The 20,432-nt window shown below is 39.9% G+C and overlaps 1 protein-coding gene across 1 annotated transcript in view; it reads right to left on the bottom strand.

Annotated features, from left to right (window-relative positions):
- HACD3 (3-hydroxyacyl-CoA dehydratase 3) overlaps positions 1-20,432 on the bottom strand; it is a 32,740-nt gene that overhangs the window by 10,195 nt on the left and 2,113 nt on the right. Inside the window, exons 2-6 of the mRNA XM_065871159.1 lie at positions 11,762-11,804; positions 9,797-9,870; positions 8,700-8,864; positions 7,065-7,116; positions 4,131-4,241 (exon numbers count right to left, since the gene is read on the bottom strand). Coding sequence (XP_065727231.1) covers positions 4,131-4,241; positions 7,065-7,116; positions 8,700-8,864; positions 9,797-9,870; positions 11,762-11,804 — 445 coding nt within the window. The remainder of the gene's footprint in view (positions 1-4,130; positions 4,242-7,064; positions 7,117-8,699; positions 8,865-9,796; positions 9,871-11,761; positions 11,805-20,432) is intronic.

The raw sequence follows: 20,432 nt of genomic DNA, 5'->3' as shown, positions 1-20,432 counted from the left end.
AAAATTCCACCAATAAGTAAGTTCAAAATTTTACCAATTCTTTTCTTTGAGGAAGTAATGCAAAATTACAATTTAAATTTTTCTATATATAAGATAAAAAATTTATTCATAATTTTAAATGTCCCTTGTCAAGACAAAATCCCAATCAAATCTTTTTGTTGCCATTTACAATGAAATTCTGGTATCCTTTTTCAGGGGATTCACTTATTAATTTCTTGGACAAATTATCTTCAAAAAATGAGGTTCTCCATTACTTTGAACTAGAAAGTTGTGACTTAAGATTCGGCATACGGTAAATAAAAATAAGATCTTGTTGCTTTGCCTCTGATTTTATGGGAAATTCATCCTGTTTCAATTCAGGAATAGAAATCTGATTTCTAAAATGACTGTTATAAAGAATATTAATAACATTAACATGCTTATAATACTGTTTTAAAAACAAGATGCAAAATTGTACACACAGTATGACTATAATTTTTAACTGCAGGAGAAAAAAAAGACTAAAAGGAAACATATGGAAATATTAACAGTGATGGACAATGGCTTATTCACCTCCCCTTCCATCCCACCACACCTCCTCTCTGGTTTTCTCCCATTTTCCAAACGTTCTTAAATCAGCCCAATTACTTTTATGATTTGAAAAAACTTTTTAAAAGTTCTAAAAGGCACTCATATGTTAACGGATATAGATTTAAATAGTGGTACTATAAAATAGTATGCTCTTTCTGGGCAGTATAAATCAAAATCCTTAAAAGCAATCTGCCCCTAACACATTGTAAAGCAACTATACTCCAATAAAAATTCATTTTAAATAAATAAACAAGATAAAATAAAAATAATCTGCCCTTTAATCTCATAATTCCACTTTAGGAACTGTTCCTATGAAAGTTATATGGGTTTAGAAAGATATACAACAAGGTGCCAAGAATCTGTTGCTCTGATAGATGGGATTATGGTAGAGCTTTTGTTTTGTTTTATTTAAGTCTTTAATTATTAACACATTTTTATAATTAGAAAATTTTTTTAATTTATTTAATAAAAAAGTATTAATAGAGAGAGGCAACAGTTTCTACATAAGCCTAAGAGTTTGCTATTTCCTTAGCATGAGAAGTTTAGCACATACATGTTTACGTGAAAAAAACAAGTACATGTGTAGAATCTGCCATTCACCAACATCCTTTATTCAAAAAGAGATAATTGCAAAGGGCAAACTATGACCCTGGGTACCAGGCCCAGGTCCTTATTACACCTTTGAGGACTGATAAGAGAAGAATTACACCAGCAGCTCCATTCCAGTAGGTGGTTTAGGAAGGGGCTCAGAGCCAAAATAGAAATTACAAATCCAGGCAGCTTAAACACATGACCCAGATAACTTAGCAGCTTTTGGAGTGGATCACCTAATAGCTAGCAGGCTTGAACATTCAGAATCGATCCAACCATGTTAGGTTAAAGAAATTATTTATGAATTTGAATGTACCTAGTCATTCCATGGGACTTGTGATAAATCCATACTAGTAAGAGCTACAGATCTGAGAACAACTGTCTGAGACTTCCTTTGTTTCTTTAAATAACTCATCTGTAGACCTCTGGTTACACATGACTATAAGATACTAGGCATTTGGGAAGTTTTTCACTAGCCTGCTACTGTGCTTTGCAGAATTCCAAGGTATTAAGAAGGCTGGAAAAACAACATGCACTTCTTTCACAAGATTCTGGAGCTAATTGCAATTCACCTTTACAAAACTCAGATGAGAGAATTTAGGACTGAAGAGTAAAATAGTCTACAGGATTTTTTTCTCTTTTTAAATAGTTTATATTTTCCATTATGCTCATATTTTTCCTCATATTTACTTTATAAAATAAGGAAAAATTTTTAAATGATCCTTTCAAACCATTTGAAAATGGTGCCTTTTCTTCCAATCATTTCACATTTATTGGTTCAGTTTTTTTTCTCCTTTTTATATTGGTGTGATCAAACTGGAAAAACAAATTTATGTTACCTGTTTAGCCCATCGTAAGTATTCTCCCGTATTATTACAACCTCTTTAAATACTTTATATTTGCTTTACAACATTCCACTGAGTGAACAATCTAAACCAATCCTTCATTGCTGGACATTTAGGTAGTTTGTAATTTGTCACTAATAATGCCATAATGTATATCTTTTTGAAAAAGCTTTTCTTGTAGTTTCAATTATTTCTTTAGAACGTATTTCCAGAAATGAAATAACCAAGTTCAAGGATATGAACAGTTAAGGTTCTCAACGCACCTTGCAAAATGATTTTCCCAAAGAGCTGTTGTACTTATGGACCCTCCCAGTAGCCACCGTTGTGTTTATTTTAGCATATGTTGTCTTGAATTAGGTGTCTTTTACGACTTTGCAAAATTGATACATAAAAAATAGTATTTTTCATTTCCTTCACCATTACTGAGTTAAACATTTTGCTGTGTGCTGAATTAGTTTTATTTCCTCTTATGAAGTGCCTGTACATGACTTTTATTTATCTATTGGGTGGAGTTTTCACATTTTAAAATCAATTTGTACAAGTTCTTTATATGTAAAACAAGCAACAACCCTTGCCGATATTTGTTGCAATTTTCCACCAACCCTGCCCATCCCCATTTTGCTCAACTCAATATGCTTTTAATCTTTAATGTTGTTTTGGCTGGATGTTTTTACATATATAGAAATTTAGGTATTTTATGTAGTCAAATACAATGACCTTTTTCTTCATGATTTCTTCTATCACTTTTAAGGTTAGAAAGTCCTAACCCTCCACATGTGATTTTATAAAAATTTACTTTATCTTCTATTATGACTTAACTTTTTGATGTATAGCTCCTAAATCCTTTGGGGGGATTTATTTTTGTATACAGTGTGAGAAGAGTCAAACAGATTATCTGCCTCCCAAACCTAACCAATTTTTAGAAACATTTCCCATCTAATAAAAAAAAATGATTGGAAAATACTTTCCTTTCCACTGATTCATGATTCCTTTATCATATCCATAATCTGGAGATATATATATAAAATGTAAGACCTATTTCTGAGCCACCTAATCTGCTCTATTAATTACTCTATTCTTATGCTAGTGCTATACTATTTTAATTACATTCTTTCATGTCAGGTAGAGAAAGTCCTCTCCGATTACTCTTTCTTCCCTCAAATTTTATTATCTATTTATTGTTCACAATAAAATTTCAGAATACTTTAGATCACATTCTCAAAAATGTTCTGTTGTCATTTACTTTGGCCAGAATTCTGTTAAACATATAAATTAATTTAGCAAGAACTAATATCTTTTTTTTAATATAAATTTTTATTTATTTGTTTTTGGCTGAGTTGAGTCTTCGTTGCTGCGCGCGGGCTTTCTCTAGTTGCGGTGAGCGGCGGCTACTCTTCGTTGCAGTGCGTGGGCTTCTCATTGCAATGGCTTCTCTTGTTGCAGAGCACGGGCTCTAGGCACACAGGCTTCAGTAGTTGTGGCACGGGGGCTCAGTAGTTGCAGCTCACGGGCTCTAGAGTGCAGGCTCACTAGTTGTGGCGCATGGGCTTAGTTGCTCCGCCGCATGTGGGATCTTCCCGGACCAGGGCTCGAACCCATGTCCCCTGCCTCGGCAGGCGGATTCTTAACCACTGCGCCACCAGGGAAGCCCCAAGAACTAATACCTTTATGATAGTCTTTTCATTCAGTTTTACAATAGTCCATTTAGTCTACTTAGGCTCCAAAGGGGTGAGATCCCTTAAGGACTTGTATAACTTTGACACTGTATCACATCAATTTATTTAGTTATAAATGAACTATCAAGCCATGAATAAGAAAGGGATGTCAGCCCAAGATGTACCCCTGGCTAGCTGTGTGGATGTGGGCCACTTTTTTGACAATCTCCAAGCCTGTTTTCTCATCTGTTAAATGGACAGAACATCCAGTCTGCCTGTTTCACAAGGCCAAGGGAAGTGAAAGATGTGAGCATACAATGAAAGGCATGAAGTGCTACACAAATATGGTGGGGGGTTAGGGGGTGGGAGTGGTGGTATTGTTAATACCAAAGGCAGAGACTGTTACTTTTGGTGAATAGGGGGCCAAACTACTGGAAAAAGAAAACTAGCCTTGAAATTTTGCACTTGCCTTTTCCCAAGATAAGGAACCGCACAGTCATGTTGACAAATATCCAGGAGAATCCCAAGAACTGCACTAGATTATACATGAACAGGTATCCTTTCTTCAAGCTTGTAAGAGCTGAAAAGCAAAGCAAGGTGGTAAGCTGTTAAAAGCAGTAGTCACAGCAGGAGGTGGGTATGTGGTGCATACTTGGATGACTTCATCCCTCTTTACTACCTGGGTGCCCTAAGCTCCCCCAAAAATACCTGGCCCAGGTCTGCACCAACCTGGGCTTCTGGTCCCATAGAAAAACAGATAAGGAAAAATTATAAGGAACGTTGTAATCCAAGGTATGTGTTCGGCAGCCTTTCCCCTTACAGCATTAAAGAGTAAGTATACAGACTTAACAAATCCAAGAGGGAAAAAGAAAAATTACTTCTGGCAAAGAATGACTGACTAGCTAAGGAGACATTAAAAGGAAATAAAGCTATACTCAGCCCTTGCTATTGTCATCTTAATATAATCTACAGTTTCTTCTTTTCTAGAATTTGTTTAGGTCATGCAGGTCAAACTAGCTCAAAGAGATAGAAACTGTAATAAAAAAATTCTGATATTTGTTCATTTATCTATCGAAACAAGCATTAACTGAACACCTACAATATACAGGATACTGTGAGTAGCACTACTGAGATTCAAGGATGGTTAAGACATGATGCTGCCTTCAAAGAGTTTACAATCTAAAAACCATATTACAAGATTGAGAGTGACAGGTAATGTCTTGTGAGAATTTCAAGGTGAGAAAAATGACTTTAGGCTGGAGAAGCATGTATCAGGCAAGTCTGCATGGATGAGATGGTATCTGATCTGGGCTTTGAAAGATGGTAGAATGAGGATATAACCAAAGGAGGAAAATTACAAACCAAGAGGCAGGAAGGAGAATAAGGGACATTAATTTTGTCTGCAGCCTAAGGGTTTGTGAAGACAGAGCCAACTACAGAATTAAGGAAGGAGTAAGGAGCTTAGACAGAGTCACGGTTGAGTCAAAGGAGTAGGGCAAAGGAAAGGATAATTCTTGAGAAGAACTACAGAGTTTAGGTGTTGCTGCTACATATGTATTCCTACCCACATATTTTTGTAGCTACATATCAGTGTTGCTACAGAGATATTCTGCATAGACACTTGGTTGATGCTCAAATAATCACAATTAGTGTGGTCAATCAAAAATAGCCTTATCCTAGGGGCCTTCGCAGGTGGCACAGTGGTTGAGAGTCCGCCTGCCGATGAAGGGGACACGGGTTCGTGCCCCGGTCCAGGAGGATCCCACGTGCCGCAGAGCGGCTGGGCCCGTGAGCCATGGCTGTTGAGCCTGCGCATCCAGAGCCTGTGCTCCACAACGGGAGAAGCCACAACAGTGAGAGGCCTGCATACCGCCAAAAAAATAGCCTTATCCTAAGGAGCCAAAAAAGTCAGACTTGTAGAAACATTTAACTAATTAAATTTTTTTTCTTCAAAACTACAAAAATGTATTACACTTCCCCATATAAAGAACTTCTTTCATCAGGAAACTTTACGAATTTAGATAAAACTGTTAAAGCTTTTTCTAAGATCCTAAAAAATCCATATATAAGAATTTTTACATATTTCAGAAGTTTATCCCTCTAAAACACCAAAAAATTAACTCAGGGCTTCCCTGGTGGCGCAGTGGTTGAGAGTCCGCCTGCCAATGCAGGGGACGCGGGTTCATGCCCCGGTCCGGGAAGATCCCACATGCCGCGGAGCAGCTGGGCCCATGAGCCATGGCCGCTGAGCCTGCGCATCCGGAGCCTGTGCCCCGCAACGGGAGAGGCCACAGCAGTGAGAGGCCCGCGTACCGCAAAAAAAAAAAAAAAAAAAAAAAAAAACTAACTCAGATCTCAAGGTGGCCTTTTTATGTTGTTATTCTTCACCTCCACTAATCCTCTCCCCTCCTCTGCTTTTCTAAAGCAGAAAATTCCTCTAAATTAGTGGTTATTCCATTTTTTTAAAAAGCAATAAAATGTCTTTTTCAAAAGAAACTTTATTCAGAACCCTAATACATAAAACACAAAAGCCAAGCTGCTCCGATTGAAGTAGACCTGCTTCCTTGGTCTATCCCTCCAAAGCATCTCTGGAAACCCCTGGGGTACCATGGAACATAGTTTGAAAACCACTGCTCTAAAACTTTCCCCTTTCCTACTTATGGCATGTCAAATAAGTGCCACTAAAACTGAAAAAGTTCAACTTAGGACATACGGGAACCCTTATTTTATTCTACTTTTCAGCATTAGTTTTGTATAGATCTGCATGGTCCTCCTACTAGAACAGAAGCTGTTTGAGCACAGGTGCTCTGATGGAGTCACTGTCTCCACATCTCAAGGGCCTAGTGCAATGCTTTCCATACGCCACAAATGTAAGATAGCTGCTGAATTTAATCTACAATACCCAGACGATAATACACTTACAGAGCTGCTTGCTTGGGCAGAAACAGAAATAGAACTGGATTTTTAAAAGGTTAATGAACAGCAGGACTATACAGAATACTTTCCATCTTTAAGGTTGACAACCACAGCCATTATGATCTCACTTGGGACAAAAACACCAGGCTGGAAGAAGTGCAATCATGGACCTATGCAATAATCTCCACACCTCTGCAGGAATTGCTGCCACCTAGCACCCACCTATTAGGCCAGTCCAGGAGACTGAGTTTCTTCCATTCTGCTTTACTAACCTTGGTGTACTCAGATGATGTTAGGCCCCCAACAGAAGGAAAACCTTAAAAGTAAGACTTTTGATGGGGGTGCGCACAGCTTAAGCACTGGACATTAAGGATTTCTCATAAACTCCCCTACACAATGCGAGCACTCCTGTCACATCACACTCATCTATACCCCCATCTCTGTCACAAGTTAACTGGTAACTACCACAACAGCAGGGGCAACTTACTTTCAGGGGAGCCTTGGCTTTCAATTCTGAGTTTATTTAGGCGTTCTTCTTCCTAGAATTCAGACAGAAGTATTCCAAGAACACAAGTTAGACTACAGTATAGCACAGGGAACTACATTCAATATCCTGTGATAAACCATAATGGAAAGGAATATGAAAAAGAATATATATAACTGAGTCACTTTACTATATAGCAGTAATTAACACAACATTGTATTTCAACTATACTTCAATAAAAAATAAATTAAAAAAAAGAGAACACAAGTTAGAATTCCCAGATGCTTGCAGAAGTCCACATGCTGGATAAGTGATCTGGCTCCCTCAAAGCCACCTCCTTGCGTCCTTGGGGAAAATGTCCTAACTCATGGTGCCAAAAAGCCTGACTCCTGACTGGGTAGCACTGGTATCACAGAATGCCCATCCAATGCTCACAGAATTAAACCAATCAGCTGGCTTCCAAACTACAAAGTGGGCAGCCTTAAAATCCTGGAGCTGGAAAGACATCCAGAAAATTTGTTATGGCTGGAGAAACAAAATAGAAATTTAAGGTGGGAAATAGATTGCTATTTTAAGACCTCTATAATATAATTTTCCAGAAGCTAAAATTACGTCTCCAACATCAGTGTGAACTTATACTAGGTTAATATAGATATAGATAGATATATATGGACATATTTATAGGTAAGTGTATATGCATGGGCTAGTATACACACATAGATTTCCTTGTTCTATCAGCTGAGAGGGCCTAAAAGCAATGACACCCCAGAGGCAATGAGCGCACCTAGCACCCAGATCTTGGTTTCCACTACCATTCTCCAATAAAAAAGAACAGAGCAGGGAATATACGAGATAAACCTGGCGCAGCTTATAGTGCCAGAAATTAAGGATTCATTTCTTTAGGAAAAAAAAAAAAAAAAAGGCCCATGATGATGGAGCTGTGTCAAAGGGACACAAGAGCCAACTGCAAGAGCTTCCAGTGGCCAAAGCTAGAACAATTTGAGCAAAAAAATAAATAACATAGTATTGGATTATAACCCAAACTATAAAACAAATATTCATGAGTCCATACTGATATAAATGACTGAAGAAATAAATGAGAGAGAACAGAAAAATCTCCCATGCAGAAGAATTCCAAATAAAGTATACAGACACTCCACCCTAAGAATGGGAAGTATAACTCCTGACTCCTTAAGCGTGGACTATGCATAGTGACTTCCTTCCAAGGAGAACAGTAAAGGAAGGAGAGGAGTAACATTATAGTAGAGAAACCCTACAGTGGAGAAACCTGCCAAATATTACCTCAGCCAGATGATCAAGATTAATATCAACAATGATAGGTCATATTGATAGTACATATTCTTGATATGACATGATAAGAATGGCACTTTACCTCTGTGGGCTTCCTCCCCAAAACCCATCGCCCTAGGCTAATCATGAGAAAAACGTCAAACAAATCCCAATTGAGGGACAGTCTACAAAATACATGACCAGTACTTCTATAAAACCACATCTCCAGGTCTTTCAGGGAATTTATAACTTTGTCCTTAGTCTATCAGATTCTGATAGATATCTGAGGTGGCCCAAATAACTTGGGTTCCTCATGACTTCTGTCTAGATCCTAAGGTCCTTACTGACCTTGGCTCTGAGCTCCATTTCAGCATCAGACTCGTCCAGCCAACGATCAAAGTCAGGGGCCAAAAACAGTGGGCGCTTCTCCTGCTTGGTGAGTCTCTCCCACCACTGGCTCACCTTCTTCTGTACCGTGATGTTCACCTGCCTCTGGGTCAGTTTGTAAACCAGCTAGGAGAGAAAGCAAGAACGTGAGAATGCCCTCCCACATCCCCCGCTCCTTCCCCTGTAACTGTACGAACCACTGTGGCCACACAGAGAAGCTGCACCGTATACTTACTGCCCTTCCTTCTTTGTTCCTAAAAGTCCTGAAGCAAAAACAACAACTAGACCAAGGCTGGTACAAGGAAGAACCAGTAAAAACAGCCAAGTCTTTCTCTGGTTCCCCCCATGAATGACACAGGAGGAAAGCAAGATAAGAAAGGCAGATAGTTCTTGGTTATCCTAGCAGAAACTGGCATGAACGTCCTACCAGATCTACATCACGCAAGGCACTACATCCAATCACCTTCTCAAGTGCACCATTACCTTCCAAATTTTCCTCCCATGAAGATGACTCAATTCAAATGGTCAATGGTTCCTGGCATTGTTTTAGAAAGGCCTGCCTCAAGGCCAGAACTGTACTGTATCAGTTACAACTTTTTCACAGGGAGTCTTTCACTAGAGTCTTCTCAACTAAACTCAAATTCTTAGGGGCTGTTCCAGCTCATTATTCTTCTATATGGCCTCTCCCTTTGCCTCCAAAGCAAGCCCCAGACAGATTCTCTACCCCTTAAACCACTGCTGACTATTAAGAATCTCAGAGCTGGAAAGAACCATAGAGATCACTTAACCCAATCCTTCACGTAACACATGAGGAAACTGAAACTCAAAGAAGTGAGGAGAATTATTCACGCCACTAATAAATGGCAGAGCCCAGATCCGACTCAGGTTCTCCAACTTTCCTCTTCCTCTGAAGCTAAAACCTGGGCTCTATTCCAAACAAAAGTATATTCTACTTTGGTTTATCTTCTTCTTCCCCACAGTCTTTGCTCCCCATTTCACAAAACTACGAGTATTTATTTCTTAAAATGGACAGGGAAGTGAGGAAGGAAAGAACATACCTCTGGCTTCACAAGGTCTAAGAACTCCAGGTGAAATTCATAAACATTGTCTCCTTTGGCACCATGCCCCTGAGCTATAAAGAAAGAAACGTGGGTTATTGTGAACTTGTGCAGAGCGAGGCCATGCGAATGTTAGCTTAGTGCAGTTCTTTCAGGGGTATGCAAATATTAATGGGTCCTGCAAATGGGTGGGGGCTTGTGAGCAGAGCTACTCAACAGCTAGATAAGCTAAATCCTGGACAAAAGTTTATCTCCTTATGTCTTTCTGGTGAGCAGTTCCAGAGTATTTACTTAATCTTCGAATGCGGCCTCAGTGATGCCCAGTACAAATAACAGGCAGGAAAAAGAACACAGAAAGCAAAGCCAAAGGTAACACATAGATATAAATTTAACTTTCACATTTACTTTGGCTCTGAATCCACAGCAGAGAAAAATCAAGTAGGTGTATTATCTTAACTGTGGTTAAGGAAAGCCACAGGATACATAGAAATGCTGGACTGTCTCAAAGAAAGCTGTAAATTTAACACCTTCCAACCAGGGGTAGATGATGGAGCAGCTGACTGTTCCTTTAGCACATCCCAAATGGAACAAAAAAGAAAAATAACATTTTCTCAGCTCATTCCTGAGAGGACAAACGGGAAGTCGGAGGAAAGTCCTCAGGGTGACCATCATGCCATCCCTGTGCCTTGACATGGCTCCTTTCCCCAAAGCAAGCAGGTGCTGTGCCTAGGAGCCAGTGACGGCGGGACATCCCTGTCCTCTAACTCTCTCACTTGGTTCCCTCCTGCGATTATCTTTCTTCATCTGGCCATATGTGGTATGACTTGCCTAATACGTGCTACAGGTGGCTATCGTTCTCTAAGACCATAAATTCCTTAAGGTAGGACAGTCTATAAGCTTCACGTGTGGCAAGATACACTTTTATCCTTTTATTCCTTTTATCCTTTTATTCCCCCTCAAAATCTGAGCTGCTACCACCATTGTTCTCACCTGGAAAAGGAGATTCAAAAGCCAGGTTACGCTTTCAGGCAAATATATTAAGGTAGATGGAGTCTCATGTAAAGCAGAAACTCTTCAATCTCCCATAATCGCAGTCACGTACTAATGACATTCCAAGGAACCAGAACAGAGAGAGAGCAGGGAGAATCCCACCCTATTATCACTGTTACCCTACTGGGTAACAATGAATCCAGACCTACCCTCTTAGGCACAGCAGAAAATTTGCTGGTGAACTGAGGAGGAAGGAGATGGAGGCAGATTCACAGAACCAAAGACTGTCAAGAGCTGGAAAGCTTTTAGATGTCATCGAGAGTGCAGTGCTTATTAAACTGGTCTGTACATATATCAGGGAGCCACAAAGTCTCATTAAGAAATTTTCTATTTGGGGGGTTTTGTTATAATATTTTTAAAAAGAGGCATATTCTGGGTCATCTAGATGGCTACCTTATAATCAAGTACTACCACAGGAGTTCAGTGTTTGCAACTGTGTTCACAGCTGCAATGGAGCTAAATATCACTTAGAGTGACCATATTTAATCCATAACACGTATCTTAATCTAGGGTCTATGGCCCTGGAGGATCCTGTGGACGTGTGTTCAGGTGTCCATGGATCCTCAAGTTTGAGAAACACTGATAATAACCCAATACCCTCATTTTATAGGTCCAGAGAAGTGAATAAGTTGTCCGAGGTGGTCGCAGATTTAGAGCTAGAAGATATAAATCTATTTTCTAGCCCATGATACCTTTTCTCTATATCTACTGCCTCTCCCAGGGGAAAACAGGGTATTAAACAAATTATTGACTTTTCTAATCATACATCTCAAAACATTCTAGCTTATCCCACAAGTATCAGAGTGGTGAGCATCAACAGAAAGTGAATAAAATAAACAGATAAAAATAAAAAGCAACCATCACTATGTCTCTTTAACTGTGTAGAGGACAGAGAACATTTGCCCGGATACTGACCTTTGAAATGCAGCACATTTTCAGTGATGCTGATGGCAGGATTCTGTAGAAAGAGACCAAGGATGCAAGAAGGGCATTTTAATGAGAAAAATGGAATTAAAACCAGGGGCTTACTTCCCTCCATCCATCTGCCTCCTTGGGCACTCGACCTCCTGCCCTGTGCTTCCCCCAGAGAATATATTTGGTCATTTATCCACATCTCTGTGCAGGGTTTCTCTATGTCTCTCTGTACCCATCTGAGATTGCAGGCTCCTGCAAGAAGGACCCTAAACTGCCTTGCTGTGCAGAACAATCAGATACTGAGTCAGTCCATTCTGCTCATGGTAAATGGTACATGGTGCCGTGTGAGGTGCTACGGAGGAATACACAGATCTCTAAGACTCAGTCCCTCAGATGCGGAGGCAGAGAATCTAGTAGAACAGATGAGTCATTTACTGTGAGAAGAAACGATATAGTATCAAGTAACATATGCTCAAGACCAAAAGAGTAGTAAAAAGCAGTTAAGTGTTACAGTCATTAAGAAGAGAGCACAATGGGAATAGAATGGCTGGGGAGAGCCTCACCAAGGAGTGAGACCCATGCTGCAACATGAAAAATAAATTAATTCCTACAGGTGAAGGCAAGGGCTGCGGATTACAGGAGGTTGGATGAAAATGAAACATGCAGTGCCTCAGCCTCAGGCTCCACACTCTTAGCCCCTATCCAAACTAAGACCAGAAGAGATGGAAATTCTCCAAATTGTTCATTTATTCCCAGAAGTCGCTACATGCCTTTTAGCAGCATTATTTAAAGTGAAACAACTGAACTCTTTTTTCAGTGGATGAGAAACAGTTTATCTCCTAACTCCCAGCTCAAAATTATAAGCAAGAAGCAGCCTGTTTCCAGTGCCATAGCTAGTTCATTTATTTTTCTCTGGTAGGCTCCACTGGCTGTGTTCCATCATGCATCAAAGGAAACCAACAAGACAGACAGAAGGTGAAGGCGGGGGTTTATACTAAAAGGCAGTGGGAGCCTAGATGCTCTATTCATAGCCAACAGCATTAGGAAAAGGGGGAGCATGAAGGCTGGGTTGGGGGAGCATTTGAGCCAAGCTTTAGGTTAAGAACTTCCCAGGTGACAGTACAGACTTCAGGCTGAGAAGCTTACCCAAAGGGGCTAACAATCTAGATGATCTTCTCTGTGCCAGGAAGATGGAATTACGGAACCTCATCAAAACAGGCTACACTTTCAGGGGCATGGTTCCTCTATAAGGGAAACAGGGCTTTGGTATGAATATTATCATGAAAGCTAGAGTTCTGGCAAGTCTTGGTGGTACACTTCCTACCTAGGTCACTTCTTGCCCCACTCTGTGTTCCCCATATCTTAAATCACTTGGAAGGAAAAAAGGAGTTTGGGGGGCCCAGTTTATTCTCCTCAGACACAGATGTGTGAAACCAAGGTTTAAGCATCGAGCCACAGCACAGGGCCTGGATTTCATTAAACATTCTATGAGCCAGATTTCAGATGCTAACTCCTACCCAGCAGCACACCGGGCATGTCAGGTCCAGCTTCTCCAAAGGTGGTAATAGTTAAGGAATACATTTCAGTGAAAAAAAAGAAAGAAAGAAAGAAATAATACCAGGAGATTCCTTGTCCTCTTTGCCCACTTTCCCGCAATGGTAACATTTTACAAAACTATAGTATAATATCACAATCAGGATATTGACATTGATACAGTCAACCTATCTTGTTTGAATTTTCCCAGTTTGACTTGTATTCATTTGTGTGTGTCTGTGTGTGTAAATTCTATACAATTTTATTACATGTATACATTCACCTACTCAACATCACAATCAAGATACTGAACAGTTCCAGATCCCTTATGGTGCCCTTTTATAACCACAACCACCTCCTGCCCCCCTCTCTCAGCCCCCAAACTGGTCTTCTTTATTTCTTTTTGACTATCATTATGGACTTGTGGATTTCCTTTTTAATCCACTCTGCCAAAATCCAATATTATTCTTATTCTTTTTGGTGTTCAAATTGTTACAAATTTGGTCACAAATTGTCACAAATTTGAAATTCCTTCAAACCAGCTCCTGTATTATTCTGATATGACCTTGTAGCCTTTGAGGATGTTGTACTTTCTCTGGCACAGACCTGGAATAATTGGCCGTTTCTTCAAGGGGCCTCATAGTTCCTCTACTGCGGAATGGTAATTTAGAAGCCATGATCTGGGGACATTGAGGTATACTCAGTGCTCATCTTCAGTGTCTAGCTAGGACTTTAAAAAATCATGTTGTCATAACAAAATGCCCAATTCAAAATTATGGGACTTCCCTGGCGGTCCAGCGGTTAAGACTCCGTGCTTCCAACACCAGGGACGCAGGTTCGATCCCTGGTCGGAGAACTAAGATCCCACATGCCGCATGGTGCAGCCAAAAAAAAAAAAAAAAATTTACATTATAGGGCTTCTCCTTATCTTCTGTTATTTAATATTTGTATTTCCTTATGGTGAATATCTTGGTTCCTAATAACATTAACACACTTACTTCTTTGATCCTAAAGTTTTCAGAATTACATCAATATTTTTACTAACAAAAAACCTATAAAGTACAATATTTATTTGCAGTTCTTTTTGTCCTTAGAGTATATCTACTAAAGAACCAGAGTACTGTGTTCAAATGTTACCTGTACTAAGTTATTTATCTGTATGGTTATGTTATCAATTTGATATATAGTTAGGTCCTTTTGATTGTATTTAATTTCAAGATTTTTCATTTTATCCTTTTTTTATTGAATTTTAGTTTTTAATATGTAAACCATTTACATCATTCAAAAGTCAAACTTTACAGACAGGTATCTTCAGAAGTCCTATTTCCAAACCCATCCCCCTCCACCACATTCCCACTCACCACCCGTACGTAACCACTTCAGGGGCACCTGGTTTATCTTTCCTCTGTGTGTGTATATGTTTGGGAAAATAAATAAATATATTCAGACATTCTTATTTCCCCTTCTTTCTACACAAAAGATAGCACAGAATATACATTCTTAGGCACCTTGCTTTTTTCACCTAAATCAATCCTTACCAGTTCATAGAGATCTCACTCCTCCTCCTTTTTTTTTTTTTCACTCATTCTTTTTGGGTGTATATGACAGTACACATTCTCTTTAATCCCCTTTTTGGATCCAAATTCTACTTATACTTAAAAACACAGCTCAAGGTCCACATCCTTGGCCACAGTGATCTATTCTCTGAACTCCAAGACCACTGATTTCTTTGCTCATCCCTTCCCTCCACCAAGAAAAACTTCTTTAAAAGTTATCTATAATTGGGTGGTGGCACAGTGGTTGAGAGTCCACCTGCCGATGCAGGGGACACGGGTGCGTGCCCCAGTCCAGGAAGATCCCACATGCTGCAGAGCGGCTGGGCCCATGAGCCATGACTGCTGAGCCTGAGCATCCGGAGCCTGTGCTCCGCAACGGGAGAGGCCACAGCAGTGAGAGGCCTGGGTACCGCAAAAAAAAAAAAAGTTATCTACAATCATCTGTTCTTCCCTACCACAAATACTCTGAAATCTACTCTGATCTAGCCTCCATCCACACCACTCCACTGAAACTATTATTACCAAGATCATCAATAACCTCCACATTGCCAAATCCAATAGACACACAATCTCGTCTTATTCAACCTCTAAGCAGCACTGGACAGAGCGGACCACACCCCACTGAAATATCCCTCTTTCCTGGCTTCGAGGACACTACAGGACACTGCATTGGATTTAATGCCTCATAGGCTACTCCTTCTCAATCTCCTCTGCTGGTGCTTTCTGCTCGGCTCAACTTCTAAATGTTTAAGTGTCTCAGGACGCAGTCCTGGGCTGCTTCTCATCTCTATCAGTTTTGGGGGTTTTTTTTGTTTTTATTTAGGCTGCACTGGGTCTTAGTTGCAGCATGCAGGATCTTCATTGTGGCATGTGGACTCTTTGTTGCAGCATGCAGACTTCTTAGCTGCGGCATGCATGCAGTATCTAGTTCCCTGACCAGGGATCGAACCCAGGCCCCCTGCATTGGGAGCACAGAGTCTAACCCACTGGACTGCCAGGGAAGTCCCTCTCTATCAGTTTTTAATATCTATAAGTTTTCTGATATAAATTGGCATCTTGGGCCAAACTGAACCCACAATATTTTATATGGCCTACAGAGAATATTTTTTATTTATTAATTTTAATTCACCACAAAGTACTTTGCACCTTGGAATTTTGCAGTAGCTGTTCCCTCTCCCTATAATATTCAGTCCCCATAATTTTGCACGGCTTCTTAACATTTAGATCTCTGCTCAAATGTCACCTCCTCCAAGAGACCTTCCCTGACTACCCAATCTGAAATAGTTCTCGTGATTCCTTCTCATATTTTTTTTTCTTGCTTTACTTTCTTCATAACATTCATGGTTATCTGAAACTATGTGATGAATTTATCTGCTTCTATTGCCAGTCTTCCTCCACTGCCACCGCCACTCAGTATATAAACTTCATGAGAGCAGGGACCTTGTCTGCTGTGCTCATGCCCAAGTCCCAGAGTCTAGAAGACTACCAAGCACACAGTAAGCATTTATATATTTGTTGAATAAGTATAAAACTATGAGGTTTTTTCATTTTAAAAAAATCTGGATTTTCAGCTTCTTCTTCAAAAATTAGAAGACTTAGATGCCAACCTCAGATCTGCATTCTTGAATGACAATAGCTACCCCCTTAATATGAGCCCTATCCTCTCCAATTAGCCACTTTCCTCACCCAGCTCATTTCACTAACATTCACTGAACACTCACTATATGCCAATTATTTTTCAAAGTATTCCACATTACTATCACACACACATACAAAAACCCTATAAAATAGGTACTGTTTACACAACAATTTTACATACAAAGAAACGGAGGTTTACAGAGATTATGCACCTAGTTTAGATTACAAAATCAGCAAGGGGCAAAACCAAGATTCAAACCAAGGCAAACAGCCCCAGGCTCCTAACCATGACATGTTTTGGGCATTGATTTGGTAATCTCTGATCCATACTCTCTTCCTGGTGATCTCATCCTGCCTCAGGAGTTTTAAATACTAAAACTTATTAACTGACAACTCCAAAATGAAATTAATATCTCATTAATTCTAAAATGTACATTTTTCTCACATTTAATATCTCTAAAATCAGGATACTTATTAAAATTGACAGCAGCACCTTACACTGGCTTTGGCAAAGTAGCAACCATGACATGGTTGTCACTGTCTAGCATATGGGAGCTTGGCTGTTATTCCAGATGGCATGACTACACAGCTGCAACTCAATATTTCAGTCAAACCACTTAAAAGCCATTTAAGGAAGTAGTATGACTCCTGGTTTGTGTCTCAAGAATGTGCCAGCATCAAAACTTATAAATAGGTATGGATGGCTTGAACAAAAAATGAGATAACAGTAGAGAATTCTTTCAGAAATGCTGCATTTAGTGCGCTTAATGGCACAGAGGATGATACTATATGGAAAAACATGGACAGGGACATCTCTGAGTAGAAATGTGATTCAGAAGACTGGATTCTGGGACTTGACTGGTGGTCCAGTGGGTAAGACTCTGAGCTCCCAACGCAGGGGGCCCAGGTTTGATCCCTGGCTGGGGAACTAGATACCGCATGCATGTCACAACTAAGAAGTCCGCATGCCGCAACTAAAGATCCCACACGCTGCAATGAAGATCCTGCATGCCACAACTAAGACCTGGCACAGCCAAAATAAACATTAAAAAAAAAGAGTGGATTCTGAAATATGAAGATGGTTTAGAACACCTCCACCAATTTTTCTGCTTATATTTTCATATTTATGTGTACAAGAGTGAGATTATACAGATAAAATGATAGATTTTATGATTTTTTTCTAATTTATTTATTTATTTTTGGCTGCGTTGGGTCTTTGTTGCTGCGCACAGGCTCTAATTGCAGCAAGCAAGGGCTACTCTTCATTGCGGTGCACGGGCTTCTCATTGAGGTGGCTTCTCTTGTTGCGGAGCACAGGCTCTAGGTGCGCGGGCTTCAGTAGTTATGGTGCACGGGCTTAGCTACTCCACGGCATGTGAGATCTTCCCAGCCCAGGACTTAAGCCCATGTCCCCTGCATTGGCAGGCGGATTCTTAACCACTGCACCACCAGGGAAGCCCAACCACTATTCTAGAATTGGAGTTTATCATTCCCACTGTATTTCTTTACTCATGTACAATATGTTGGGTATTCATTACAATATAAACTTTTATTTTACATGTTACATAAATGGTTTCATATGTATAATATGAATATATATAATTCTTCAACTTGCTTTTTTTTTTTTTTTTCGTTTGCGGTATGCGGGCCTCTCACTGTTGTGGCCTCTCCCTTTGCGGAGCACAGGCTCCGGACGCGCAGGCTCAGCGGCCATGGCTCACGGGCCCAGCCGCTCCGCGGCATGTGGGATCTTCCCGGACCGGGGCACGAACCCGTGTCCCCTGCATCGGCAGGCGGACTCTCAACCACTGCGCCACCAGGGAAGCCCCTTGCTTTTTATTTGATATATTTCTAAACTTTATCCATAGATACAGCTGGTTCTGTTTCATTTATTTTAGCTGTTGTATAAATATACCACAGTTTATCCATTCTCCTGTTGATAAGTACTGAGGTTGTTTTCAATTTTTTTTTGCCGTAATGAACATACTGTCTCCTTGGGCATATAAGGAAGAGCTCAGTAATATGTGCCACAAATATCTGCCTCAAGCTTGTCTTAAATCTGTCATCTTTTTTTTTAGGGTTTATGTTTTTGTGTCTTGTTTAACACATTCTTCCCTGTTCCAGTATCATAAAGACAGTCTCCTATATTTTCTTTTAGTAGTTTTGCTTTATGCATTTAGTTCATTAGCCCACCTGAAATTGACTTTTGTGTACGGCATAAGGCAAGATCTTACTTTATCTTTTTGCCATTTAGATTACCAATTGTCCCACTACAATCTCCTGAATGGTTCATCCTTTCCCATATTAATTTGTAAAGCCACCACTGTTGTTCAATAAGTTTTCATATACGGATAAATCTGCTAACAGCCTCTATTCTGTTCTATTGCTCTTTGTGCTTCTCTCTCATCTAAGGTTTAGTATCACAATAATAATCCCTTACACTTGAATAGCACACTAGAATTCACAAAGCACTTTCAAATCCATTATCCAATTTAAGCCTCAAAACAATCCTGTGAATTAGGTGTTATTATTCACATTTATTTGCATGAAAAGACACAGGCTCATAAAGGTTAGGTGAATAATCCACGGACACCAGATATTAAGTGGAAGAGCAAGGACCCAATCTCATGCCTTCAGTTACCACTCTTTCCACCAGACTCTCTATTAGGTAAGGTCAAGAACAGTATCTTTCAAACAGCTCCCAAACAGAGCTATGCACACTGCCCTCATATAACTGAAACAAACAAAAACCTTGATAAATGAACAAATGCTTTAACAACTATGGTTGTTGGCACAAATCTGTCCTTCATGCTTATCCTGAAAACAAACTCTATTCTGAAAGTAACCCTGCCCTAGCCCCACTGTCTGCAGCTCCAAAGACAGAGGAGAGATGTGAAAACCTGATGGTTCTCTGTGTCTCAGAAAGGGAAAGGAGCAGGGCTGATGCCCCCAAACTGGAATTCAGCATCAAAACTCATTTACACATATGCTTCAAAGAGCAGGGGAGGATAGAGAGCTGTCCAACAACCCAGTACCTAGCTTAAGGTGAGACAAAAGTAGGTACTCCACAAACGGTTTTCATTAAACAAGTAAACGAATTGCTTCATCCCAAGCCAGAATCACCAGTTTCATAGGCCTTGCAGAGAACAATTGGGAAATTTTTAAAAGGAGCAGCTCCTGACATTCAAAAGCTGGCCTGGCACTCCCAGCTAGAACACTTTATTCTGTTATTTATTGGACATGAACAATCTCACAGAATACCTTGATAAAATGAGACAAAGGCCATTTCATAATTTTGTGTAAGCACAGATAAAAACATGGCCACAAAAAAAAAAAAAAAAACATGGCCACAATGCCACCCACAAAATATGAGACACCCTTCCTCTCTTGGCCAAAGTAAGTGACTGCCACTTCTCTACCAATTAGTTTTATTCTTGTTCTGGTCTCTCTTTCCTATATATAAGATTTATTCAGATACCCAACCATAGAATTGCCCGCTTTCTGACAGCATCTAATCTAAAGTGAATCCTTGCTTCCTTAGTCTGTCCCCCAATCACCAAAGTCCAAATTCTATAATCAATTTTGAGCAAACCCATGGAGTCTGCTCTCCCTTGCTGATATGAGCAATAAACACAACTTGTTTAACTAGAGGTGTGTTCCTGGAACTCTTTGGCTGTAGGGCATTGACATGTGCAACAAGTTGGACAATCTGAAAGTCTATGCCGTCCTCTTTCTGGCAAGTCCTCCCAGTCTCAGTTTGACAAGAATACTTCACCTTATTTCTGGAAGTCACCTCTAACTAACGAAAAGAGAGGTACCAAATTCCTTTAACACCAGGGACCTGGTCCAGTATTCAACTCCAACTCTACAAATAAACATACTCATGCACAAAACTTTTTGTTAGTATATGATATGCTTCCTCCTAGATAGAATGCCATTGGAAA

Source organism: Phocoena phocoena, chromosome 2 (assembly GCF_963924675.1).
Source record: "Phocoena phocoena chromosome 2, mPhoPho1.1, whole genome shotgun sequence".
NCBI classification, from domain to species: domain Eukaryota; kingdom Metazoa; phylum Chordata; class Mammalia; order Artiodactyla; family Phocoenidae; genus Phocoena; species Phocoena phocoena.
Note: the sequence above shows the minus strand (reverse complement) of the source record. Positions and strands in the feature narration are given on the sequence as shown.